Source organism: Bufo bufo, chromosome 11, assembly GCF_905171765.1.
Source record: "Bufo bufo chromosome 11, aBufBuf1.1, whole genome shotgun sequence".
NCBI classification, from domain to species: Eukaryota; Metazoa; Chordata; class Amphibia; order Anura; family Bufonidae; genus Bufo; species Bufo bufo.
Window position 1 is genome coordinate 11,668,643 of NC_053399.1, and position 12,776 is coordinate 11,681,418.

Genomic DNA, 12,776 nt, shown 5'->3' on the forward strand with positions numbered 1-12,776 from the left:
AGGCCTAAGGGCATAGAGAATGCCAAAGCAATTTAAAAGCCATCTCTCCTGACCCCTTCTCCCAATACACTTGCATGCTCGGCTTGTATAATTATTTTATTTCTTTCTGCAGTGGCCGCGTGAATCGGAGTCTGCGGCGTTATCCTATACAGTTGAGAAATATATAATGCCAGTGCATACCGGCCAGATGGGGGCCATAAGGACTCTTGGCCTCTGTTTGGTGAATGGGGGCTATGGGAATGCTAAATGTATATGTCAGGAGCTTTAATGCACTTCACCTAATATCGCATAAAATAAACACAAATAACTGTGGCATACAGTGCCCATAGTTTACCGCCATACAGTGTGCCAGGCTATGTTCATAGGATTACCTTGCAATGCAGTCAAACCTTTCGACAAATGCAGCTGTGCCATATGATGCCTGCAGGATACATCACGCGTAGGCAGCCATGCAACCGCAGGCTGCATTTTTTCTATACTATCCCATAGAGGACACACACCCATCCATGGGTTGACACACACACACACACACACACACACACCTGTTTATGGGTTCACACACACACACCTACCTGTTTATGGGTTGACACACGTCCATGGGTTGACACTGGTGTTGAGCGCGAATATTCGAATACCAAATTTTAATCACGAATATCGGCACTTCGAGAATTAACGAATATTTCGAATATAGTGCTATATATTCGCAATGACGAATATTCATCTTTTCAATGACGTCATTGGCCCACAAGCAAGAAGCAGGGAGGAATCATGTGTTCAGATGCAAAAAAATGACAAATATTATAAAAACAAATATATAGCACTATATTCTATAGTGCTATATATTCATTTTTGACCCATGCCTGTACTGAGCGCGCAATATTCACATATTACGCGATCATTACCTTGACAATTTTCGCGTCAAGATAATACAATTTTAAAAAAAATATTCGCAAAATATCACGAATTCGAATATGACCTTTGCCACTCATTACGGGCTGTCACACGCTCACCTGTCCACGGGCCGTCACGCGCTCACCTGTCCACGGGCCGTCACACGCTCACCTGTCCACGGGCCGTCACACGCTCACCTGTCCACGGGCTGTGTCTGGTATTGCAGATCAGTTCCGCTGAAGTAAATGGGCAGGAGCTCCAGTACCACATACAACCTGTGCACAGATGTGGCGCTGTTTTTTGGAAGCAGCCACGTTTTTTCTAATTCTGGCCAACCCCTCAAAACTCTGGTAGGGTAGAAGAAGGCACTGTGGATGCCCGGCTGACGGTCCAGTGGACAACTTTCTAGATCTGATCCAATAATTTGACTCCCCCGTACAGATACAAGCTTGATTGGCCAACAGTAGTCTTGGCAGCTGCTATGGGGCCCCTGAGAAGAGGGCCCAGCTTGCCCTCCCCTTTGCTATGAGCTATGTGAACACACAGTGATAAAATTAGGACTATGGCCACATAACCGAATTTGGACCCTATATAGCTGCAGGTCTGGGTATCTGCTCACAGAGAGGTCTGATGAAGTTCCCATGTGGCCTGTAGGTATATCATCATTTCCTATGCAGCATTCCCTACATTAGAGAGAGCAGCGAGAGGCGGCCGAGTCTCTTATCCGGGATTTTTCAAGTCATTGCATGAAAAAAAGGTCATAAAATGCACAAATTATTTACGACTATTTTCCAACTTTTTGTTACTTATTGACTTGGCATTACTATGCGAGAAGGTAACATAGGCAGACAGATGTTGTACTGTTTTTGTGCCAGAAATCAGCCACATTTTTCTAATTTTGGAAAACCCTTAAAGGGGGCAGGATCATAAAATTGTGGCTGCTTCCTTTCGGAACAATCCTCATCAGTCGGGGTTGGAGAAGGACAACCCACGAGGATGCCATGGGGACTGGTCTTACCTGGTTCCATCCCCTTTTTAATTGGGTGTAGATAATCTGGAGAAAGCTTCCAACCCCACAAACAAAGAAAGGGACAGAGGGGGTATCTATACCTATCCAGCAATTATAGGTGGGTGTACCCCTTTAAAATCATAGCGCTGGACAAACTTTAAATAATTCCTCTTTCATCCCTTTTCTAAAGCTGCTAGCTGAAGTGCACCTCCAGATCAATAGGTGCATGACTCAGCCGATCCCCCATAGAATATGAGTCAACAACTCAGAACCAAAGTTACAGTAAAAGAGCCAGCGACAACTCCGATTATTTCACGTCGTGAACCTTTACCATATGAAAGCCTTTCGTAGCAACACTCTGGAACAGGATATTCTATAATAGAAACCTTCACAAGACTAAATGTATACAGGTGAAAGTCGAAACATTAGAATATCGTGCAAAAGTTAATTTCAGTAACGCAGCTTAAAAGGTGAAACTAACATATGAGAGACTCATTACATCAAAGCGAGATAGTTCAAGCCTTTATTTGTTATAATTTGGATGATTATGGCTTACAGTTTATGAAACCCCCAAATTCACAATCTCAGAAAATTAAAATACATGAAAGCAATAAAAAAAATAAAGGATGTTAAATAGAAAAAAAATGTAGGACCTCTGAAAAGTATAATCATGCATATGTCCTCAGTACTTGGTTTGGGCCCCTTTTGCATCAATTACTGCCTCAATGCGGCGTGGCATGGATGCCATCAGCCTATGGCACTGCTGAGGTGTTATGGAAGACCAGGATGCTTCAGCCTTCAGCTCTTCTGCATTGTTCGGTCTCATGTCTCTCATCTTTCTCTTGGCAATGCCCCATAGATTCTCTATGGGGTTCAGGTCAGGCAGGTTTCCCGGCCAATCAAGCACAGTAATCCCATGGTCATTGAACCAGGTTTTGGTACTTTTGGCAGTGCGGGCAGGTGCCAAGTCCTACTGGAAAATGAAGTTACCATCTCCATAAAGCTCATCTGTGGAAGGAAGCATGAAGTGCTCCAAAATCTCCTGGTAGACGGCTGCGTTTACTCTGGACTTAATGAAGCACAGTGGACCAACACCAGCAGATGACATGGCTTCCCAAATCAAACTTCACACTGGACTTCAAGCATCTTGCATTGTGTTCCTCCCCATTCTTCCTCCAGACTCTGGGTCCTTGGTTTCTAAATGAGATGCAAAAGTTGCTCTCATCAGCAAAGAGGACTTGACCACTGAGCAACAGAGCAGTTCATTTTTTCTTTAGCCCAGGTAAGACGCTTCTGACGTGGTTTGTTGTTCAGGAGAGGCTTGACAAGAGGAATACGACATCTGAAGCCCATGTCCAGGATCAGTCTGTGTCTGGTGGCTCTTGATGCACTAACTCCAGCCTCAGTCCACTCCTTGTGAAAGTCCCCAACACTTTTGAATGGCCTTTTCCTGACAATCCTCTCCAGGCTGCAGTCATCCCTGCTGCTTGTGCACCTTTGTCTTCCACACTTGTCCCTTCCACATAACTTTCCATTAATGTGCTTTTAAACAGCACTTTGGGAACATCCAACTTTTTTTGCAATTACCCTTTGAGGCTTTCCCTCCTTATGGAGGTGTCCATGATGGTTTTCTGCACAACTGTCAGGTCAGCAGTCTTTCCCATGATTGTGATTCCTACGGAACCAGACAGAGACCATTTTAAGGCTCAGGAACCCTTTTCAGGTGTTATGGATTAATATTAGCTGACTAGAGTGTGACACTTTGAGCTGAGAATATTGAACCTTTTCACAATATTCAAATTTTCTGAGATTATGGCTTAGTTTATGAAAACCCCAAAGTCACAATCACCCAAATCATAACAAATAAAGGCTTGAAATATCTCGCTTTGCATGCAATGAGTCTCTCATATATTAGTTTCACCTTTTAAGTTGCATTAGTGAAATAAATTACCGTAAATTTTGCACAATATTCAAATTTTTCGAGTTTCACCTGTATTTATCTATTACTTGCCTAGTGCAATAAAGCTGGGAAGACTACAGACACCAAGGAGCCGACTTATGGGGAGCTATTTGCAAGGACTTCACACTATAGTCTCAAAGCAGTTGTCCCATCTTGGACATTGGGGTCAAATGTCTAGGATACATTACCAATGTCTGATAGGTGTGGGTCCCACCTCTGAGACCCGCACCTATCCTTAGAACGGAGCCCGCAAAGAGCCTGAGGCCGCACCGTGCATGCGCGGCTGCCTTCATTAATTTCTATGGGAGCACCGAAAATGGCCAAGTGGCGCGCTCGGCTATTTTCAGAAGTCCCATTAAAACGAACAGGAAGTGCACCACGCAAGCACGGCCACCAGACAGCGCTCAGCTACTTTCGGTGGCTCCCATGGAAATGTATGGAGACTGGATGCGCATGTGCGGTGCGCGCTCCATCACTTTGCAGGCTCCATTCTAAGGATAGGTGCGGGTCCCAGAGGTGGGATTTGCAGGCTCCATTCTAGGGGTAGGTGCGGGTCCTAGAGGTGGGACCTGCACCTATTAGACATTAGGGGAATATCCTAGCAATATGCCCCCAAAGTCCAAGATTGGACAACACCTTTTAAATAGCGCTGTAGTTTCCACAAAATTTGCTACGATATATTACAAAGTTTCTTATCAAATTACATAAAAATGCCTCCTTCTCCACTTATCAGTATCTTCTCCTTCCCATGCCACCCCAGTGCTGGATTCACAGCTACAACGCTCAGTACCTATCACCTCTATGAGGTGCTTCTGAGGCTATGCTACTACAGAGAGACAGGGGCGCAGGGTTTATTCTTCTCTGTGTACAGTGTATGGGAGACATCATAGCAGCTGGTATACACCAGTAGCTCAGAGAAATTGGAGTAGTAGTGGTGGAGCGTGAAGAGGGAAAAAACTGGTGAAAAGTGCCATATACAAATCATATAATGGTCAGATATAGCAAGATTATAGAGCACAGGATGCTGCACGTGGGGGTGGGGGGTGGGGGGAAACAAAAAAATAAAATAAATAAATACCATGCAGAGGTCAGAGGAGCAGTTTCAGCTCTCGGGCTGGTTGGGTTCAACAGGTTACAAGGCAAATAAAAAGTGACGCAATAAAGAAAAACATGTTATTCAGTGTATACACGGCCATATAGACATGGCATGATTATCAGGTTCTCCTAGACAGGAAATCTAAGCTGCTACATATCAGGATACAGACAATTCTGCCGTCAGCCAAGCTTGTTTTTAGAATAGGAAAAAGGGACACACAAAAAAAGGAAAAGGATAAAATGAGCCTTCAATTTATCATTGAGATGTACCATGGTTCTTACATCAGGATAGGTCATCAATAGCTGATCGATGGGGGTCCGACTCCAGGCTCCCCCGCCGATCAGATGTTTGAAGAGACGGCCTTATCCTAGGCCAGTGATGTCATGTTAAATCGGTCACATGGCCTATGCACAGTTCAGTCGCATTCAAGTGAAGGGGACCGAGCTGCAGTACCAAGCACAACCACTGTCCAGTAGATGGCGCTGTGCTTGGTAAGACGGTGTTGGGAGTCAGATCCCCACCGATCAGATATGAAACACGCGGAGAACCCCTTTAAAATCAATACTTAGACAGTATCGCTGGACATGGTTTCCTTCCCGACAGATCACTTGGGGAATCTCCAGCCATCCCATGCGTATAAATGGCTGAGATTCTAACACACGGCCAAGCCGAGTCCTCCAGAGTAGAGCTACAGTTTCTTAGTACCCCTTCTATGGCATCCATACTGTATGTCCTAACCTCCTATAATGACGTGCTAAGGCTCCGTTCACATCTGCATCTGAGACTCCATAGTTTTTGAAGGGAAAAAAAAAAAACAGTGTGACGTGCAACATTATTTTTCCTGTCTATGGGCACCTCGGCCAAACCAGTCAGATCCCATAAGTCAACACATCCCATCAAGTGCCGCTGGAGTCTGACATGCAATGAAATCATATCATAATCATTCCTCTATTATTCCTACTAGAAGTTATGAATGAATTACTAGCAGATTGCAGATGGGCGTTACCAGTTGGGGGCGTGTCCCTGCACAGTCTGACACGATCCAGAGCGGAGAGCAGGGTGCAATTCACACTGCAGCCAATAAGACACCAGCTTTTAACTTTCTCCTACGGGATAGAGCCGCGATCGATTGACTTTTTGTTGTCTGCAGATGCAGTCAGGAATAAAAAGTGTGTGACGATCAGCATCAGGATTAAATTAAAAAAGGGTTTTGGCGTACGTGTCTCGTCGCCCCCGTGTGACATGGGAAGCTGTCACTTTTCTTTCGCCACTTCCTCTAATTATAAATCTCTTACATTCCGCTGAGGCCGAGGGAAAGTTTAAAATGACCAGAACTAGATGCAAATTTCCTGGAAGGTGCAAGGCTGGTAAATGACAGCCCTGGCCGGGTGCATAATGTGTGATGCACAAAGCTTTCCTCTTTACGATGGATTTCATTAAAAGGGGGTTTTCAGATTTTTTTTGCATAGGTGATCAGCAGCTAAATGGACGAGGGTCTGACCCTCCCTGCCGATCATCCGTTTGAGAAGGCAGCTCTGATTGGGTAGTGTCGGACTGTGCAGGGACACACCCCACACTTGTAACCCCCTTCTGGACCTTCCTTGCACACCGCTAGCAATTACATAACTTCTAGCAGGAATAATAAAGGAATGGCCTAACAGAGTCCTAAGAATAGATGCAGCAGAATTGTTATTATACAATGCAAGTGTATGTTGGAAAAGGCGACAGCTCTTCTTAAAAGGGGTTCTCTTGGATCTGGTTATTAAATGTCCTATCCTCAGACTACGCTATCAATATCGGATCTTCTAAAGCCAGTGACGTCACCATATAAAAATCGGTCATATAGCCAATGAATGGGGCTGAGCTGTGATACCAAGCACCGCCACTATACAATGGATGGCGCTGTGCTTTGTGAGCTGTGAGGAGGCCGCCGCGCTCACAGCAGTACCGGTGCCTTCCTGACTAGCGGGGGTCCCGTGAGTCAGACTCCCGCTGATTTCATATTGATGACCAATTCTGAGGATAGGCCAACAATATGAAAATCCCTTTAAGTGGTCACATGACTGAACACCATAAAACCAACTTGGTGCTGCACCAACTAAATTGAACAGCTGAACCGCCTTAAAACTTAGGTACCGTTAATATAAAGAAAATACAAAAGTATAACAAAAATATTACAACCGGCACAATGACTCCACATAATACGGGCCGGAAATATCATTGCGAGTGCGGGGAAACCGTGCGATTTTAGCAAATAAACTGTATCATTCACATCCAATACAAATGCAATGCAATAAAATGCAATAAAAAAACAAAACAAAAAAAAACAAACAAACACAACATCATATTACTAGATTTGAGATTTCATACTTATGACCCCCAGCATTGCCAGAGCTGCCAACCTTTTTCAACTGGCAGGAAACCCAGCTGCCAACGATTGCAGCCTCTAATAGAAAACAGCTGGAATAAGCCCCGGCATTCTTCTCTCCGTGCAAACACATGGTGGCTGCATTGACCGCGGTGCTGCAGCCAGGCCTGAGGAATTTATTACAGAAGAACACAAATCCAATCTTAGACCCACTGCCTTCCATCAGGCGTAGCGAATGGATAGGCCACAATGCAAATCCTCTTACTTTTCGGTTCATAAAATAAAAAAACAAAAATTTGGTTTAAAGCATAGGGAGGGGGAAAAAATAAAATAAAAATCTCCTGGCCAAGTTCTTACAGCTGAGCAGCGACCAGGTTAAAAAACACAGAAAATAAACTGCACAGCAAATTAATTATCCGCTCATGCTGCATGTTACTTAAAATGAAACTAGCTACCTTGCCAAAAAGCCTACAACATCCAGACTCTACGTGACCTGACTTAGTTATTCTAGAAGAAACTGCAAGATAGCGAGAAAAAAAAAAAAAAAAAAAGTCCATCATTCATTCTAGCGTAGTTCAAGTACACAGAAAGAGCACGGTCGTGAAGACGACGACGACTGCGCCTAAGAACAAGGGAGAAAAGTCACAAAGAAAACAATAAAAATCACATCCTTGAGACGCACACAGGACGATTGTTTTCGAAAATCATGCAATGGAATATTCGGATCACTGCATTCATTTTCCTGCTTAGTCACTATAGGCACCTCCATTGTAGGCAATCGGTTAACTTTTATTAGTGCTCATTCCCACAAACTTATTTTCTTTCTGTGTCCATTCCATTTTTTTTTGCGGACCGTATGCGGAACCATTCACTTCAATGGGTCCACAAAAAAACAAAGTTACTCCGTGTGCATTCCATTTCCGTATGTTTGTTCCGCAAAAAAATAGAACATGTCCTATTATTGTCCGCATTACAGACAAGGATAGGACTGTTCTATTAGGGGCCGGCTGTTCCGCAAAATACAGAATGCGCACGGATGTCATCCGTATTTTCCGTGGACCAGTTTGTGTGAACCACAAAATACATACGGTCGCGTGCATGAGCCCTTAGGAGGAGTTAAGCAGCCCAATGCATATTCACTGGGTATTAACATATGGGCGAACAGACATGGCGACGGCCAGCCTAATGTACAGGGCTGGAACACTACTATGGGGGACACACACACAGAGCCATGCCGCCTTTCCTGATGACATCATCATGACTTCGTAGGAAGAGTTTAACATAGGCCAAGTGGAAAACCTCTTCAGATAATGGCATCAACCAGGTAAAAGCACAATACTGTAGACATGGACCCCTTCCAGAAGTCCTCCTTGTAAGATTTCAGAAGTCAAGAAGCAAACTTCCAGGCACATTGTCCACCCCTGACATCTTTCAAAATATTGTTATGGATCCCCCTCATCTCCAAACATTGCAGAGGCGCACCACCAATGAGGCCAGGTGAGGCGATCGCCTCTGGGAGCACCAGGTAGAGGCAAGAGGGGGGCAGCGGAAGGGCCATGGACAATGAGCACTTTCATTGTGGCAAAGGGGTTAGGTTGAGAAATTGGCATGGGGGGGGGGGTGCCATTTCAGTTTTCACCTCAGGCAGCAGAAAGGATAGGTGCACCGCTGCAGACACTTGACCATCCTTAAAGGAGTCAACCGATTTTTTTGTTGCTCACCCTTCCCAACTTCTGAAAAGGGGATATTCAGTGATTCACTTATGGTTAAAGTGACAATTTCTGTGGGTTTGGGAAGCCATATGGTACAGCGTCCTTGGTATTTCTACAGGAAGTGAAGACATTCCATACACTACGTTCCTTCTGGAAGTCAGGCCTCCAGGGAACAGAAAGCCTTCAATGACGTCCCATTTTGGGGATTATTGGCCGATCAGTTGTCCTTGGGATTGTCCATATAAAAAAGGTCCCAAAAGCAACATGGCAGACTGGCCCATGAATGAGTTCATTTAGGAAAAAATATTTTCTGAAAGTTTGATCCCGCCATACCCGTGTATTTTTAGCTTACCAGAGGCCAAATTTTTCATCCAGACGGATGAAATTTTTTGGCAGAAGTCTGATGCCAGCCGTAGCGGATGATCAATTGTGTAAAATTTTCGAAACAATGGACGGCTGAAATTGTCCATTTCTGTTTAGTTTGAAAACTTTTCTCTCACGTGTCTAGGGCTTTTTAGGATACCTGCCAGGGGTGTAACTACCGTAGCAGCAGACTATGCGACTATAGGGCCCAGGGCAAGAGGGGGCCCAGTCTTAGTTAGTAATATCTCCTCTTCTACTGGAGGCGAGAACTTGGTCAGGACTCAGGAGCAACTTTTAGCAAATGAGGCAGTGGAAAAAAATGGCCCAAAGGTCATTGAAAAGGGTTTGGTTTGATCTTTGCTATGGGGCCCCTACTTCTCTATGTACGCCACTGATACCTGCACATGGGTGAGAGTTGACAAATTGATTTTCGCGCAGATTTCGGTACGTTCCCGCACCAATGTGGATCGGCAGGAGGAGAGGGATGGAGCGCGTCAGAGGAGAAGTGTACAGATCTTGTACAGTTGTGTCATAGGAAATGTAGTTTCAGCATCATGATTTCAATAACATTAAAAACATGACGGGAACGTTTTTGTGTGGGAAAATCTGACCACCATTTAATGCTTCCTTAGGCTGAGAACCTGCAAAGTTGGGAAAGTCCCACCAGTTTTGAACCAGTCTGCTGCCACAACTTGGTGATCACATTGGGCTTTGGGGACATTGTCTGTGCCACAGGGGAAGAAAGAAAAAGAATAATAAAAAGAGTGATTTAGTCAGTGTTTTTTTTTTTTTTTTACTATCCATCCCTACATGAAATTTTTGGCAGCGACTTTTGATAAGGATGATCTTCACCTGTGCCTTCAGGAAAAAGCAATCATCTACAGAGAGGAGTCGGAGATACGTTACTGTAACACCTATGGTCAGACTGCGCAATATAATACTCCACATTTCCGGAATCGAAACTTACCGGGATTATTGGCTTCCCCTTCAAGTATGTGCAGTTCTGTACAGTCGACCAAGGAATGCTCCAAGCAGATCTGTAAGAATCTGGCTTGGGTCCTGCTAACCCTTTTCAGCAAGGACAGCAGTGCAACAGTTTGTTCGCATTCATTCCAGCCTTTAAACCAACCCGACAGCATTCCTACTTGATCCCGAAACATCATGATGAGAGGAAGATAGACAGGATCCACTGAGAAATTTGGAGATGTAAAAAAATAAAAATGGGTCTAATGAAGATTTTTTTTTTTTGGGGGGGGGGGGGAGGAAATATTTTTGTAATATTTCTTATAGAGGGACGGCTCTATCAATAGTACAAATTAATGGATGGTTGCATTATCCACTTCAGGCATACTCGTCGTGGGGTTTTTGCTGGTGTCCTGGGTAGTGTTTTTTCCAGATCTGACGTCCCTTTCGGTTCTCTCTCGGACTCCTCCACACCCGCATTCCAAGTCAATGTTCACAACTGTGAAAATAAGACACTGATGTGACACATAGAAGAAAATGCGTGACTCAATGCAATTCAAGGCTCGCTACTCTACAGCCCATCAGACTGGGCATTGTTGCAAGTTAAAGTACTCAATTTATTTTCCTCTACAGTTAACATCTGCAGTCCGGCAAAAAAACAAAACAAAAAAAAAAAAAACGCTACTTTCCGCTACATCCAAGACCTAAACCTTGACAGAGGGAGGCGAATGTACACAAGGGTTTCCTACAACCTCGAAACAAAATGAAAATCTCTCTTTTTCTATTTGGTGCAGTGATTAAATCAAACTTAGCTGTTTACTCACTGAGGCAAAGAAATCAGCAGCACCTACATCACCCACCAGCAGATATTTCACACATGCCAGCTGAATTCCCTTCAACAGCAGATTCCTCACCACAAGCATTATATATATATATATCTCTATCAAGAAACGTAACCAACTGCTGTACGGAAATCATTCAATGGGTTAAAAAAAAAAAAAAAAGACAGATTGCCACCAACCTGAGGTATGGTCATTAATAAATGGGCTAAATGCAAAAAAATAAAAAATGCTCCCAGATGACTGCAAAAAAAGGGGGGGGGGGAGAGAAGTTGATTTCCTATCTTGGAGCAGCAATGCATGTATTCATAGATGTCAATGAGGTAGCAGACAGCAGCGCAACAGATTATACTACAGCACGAAATATATAAACCTCTCAGCTGTGTGGTTCACATGGCTTGTGTGCTAAGCAGATACATAGAGAGAGATATGACATATTATATTCTGCTATATCCCAATAATATCTACATTAAATTGAAAAAAAAAAATACAAAAATAATAATCAGCACCAGCCCATAGAGCAGAGAGGAGCCACTATTGCAGATGTCCATTGCCTTCATTCACAAGTGACAGGGCAGACTGGATAATACAGTATTTATAAATACAGGGGGGGGGGGATCAACAATCCATGGAAGCCCACTGGATACAATGTTGCAGTTTGGCATGAAAGTCAACAAATCGTGTAGAGCGGTAGATACAATGTTGCAGCTCCCTACTGAGGGTCTCCCTGAGCTATCTGCTCGCCCCCCTCCTCCTCCTCCTCCCCATTCCCTGGGTGACAGCAGCACCTACCTGCACCCAGTGCATTGCACCAGAGAGAGACCCTGTGCTGGAGCTAGAGGTGCTGTTGCTCTCCCTCCCTGGGTTTTGCCATGTTGAAGGCTCTGTGCTCGCTCCCTCACTTGCAGAGACTGTGAAGCTGGGAAGCGCCAGCCCAGGCTTCCCACATGCTAATAATTAACATAAACCATTACGTCATGGGCTCGGCACTGAGGAGAGGGGAGGAGGGGGAGAGGCACCAAAATAGAGAAGGGATCACTTGGGAGGAGGAGGGGGGCGCATTCCTTGTGCAGCCTCTGCTGCTGCTGTCAGGCTTTTTGGGAGGGGAGACCGCAGAGGACAGTGGGTGGGGTAGGCTGAGGGCAAGCTGAGTGTGAATTCACCCCCCACCCCTCTCTGCGTCATTTAACACTTTATTTTATTTTATTTTTTATTTTTTGCACACCATAATGCACACTGGTTTCATGCATGAATTTATTTTTTTCTTCTTCTGGGTGCATATACATGCGTGTAGTGTAAGAATAGAAAGGCCAATTCATATTGGCATGGCGCAGACATTGGCATGGCTTCAGCACAAAAAGTTGCAATTTCAGGAGTTTTGGCAAATCATGGGCTCCTCCTGCCATAAAGGACCCCATGGCAGAAGTCATTCTCCACCTAAACCCAGGATGAGCAATTCTATCGCTTGATAATGCTCTTGGATGTGGCCCTTTCTAAGAATTTCAAGAATTGGACGACCCCATTCCATTGGTCCATCAGTGGCGGACTTTACCACCAAGCAAATGCTTGGGGCCT

At 44.5% G+C, this 12,776-nt stretch overlaps 1 protein-coding gene across 3 annotated transcripts in view; it reads right to left on the reverse strand.

Moving 5' to 3' along the window:
• SAMD4A (sterile alpha motif domain containing 4A) overlaps positions 1–12,095 on the reverse strand; it is a 72,836-nt gene extending 60,741 nt beyond the window's left edge. For 2 of the 3 annotated variants that reach the window (XM_040412233.1, XM_040412230.1), the window contains exons 1-2: positions 11,994–12,095; positions 10,367–10,861 (exon numbers count right to left, since the gene is read on the reverse strand). In XM_040412233.1, the coding sequence (XP_040268167.1) occupies positions 10,367–10,562 (196 nt within the window). In that variant the 5' untranslated portion in view covers positions 10,563–10,861; positions 11,994–12,095. The remainder of the gene's footprint in view (positions 1–10,366; positions 10,862–11,993) is intronic. The other variant, XM_040412232.1, reaches the window with a different exon arrangement.
• Between the last annotated feature and the right edge of the window lie 681 nt (positions 12,096–12,776).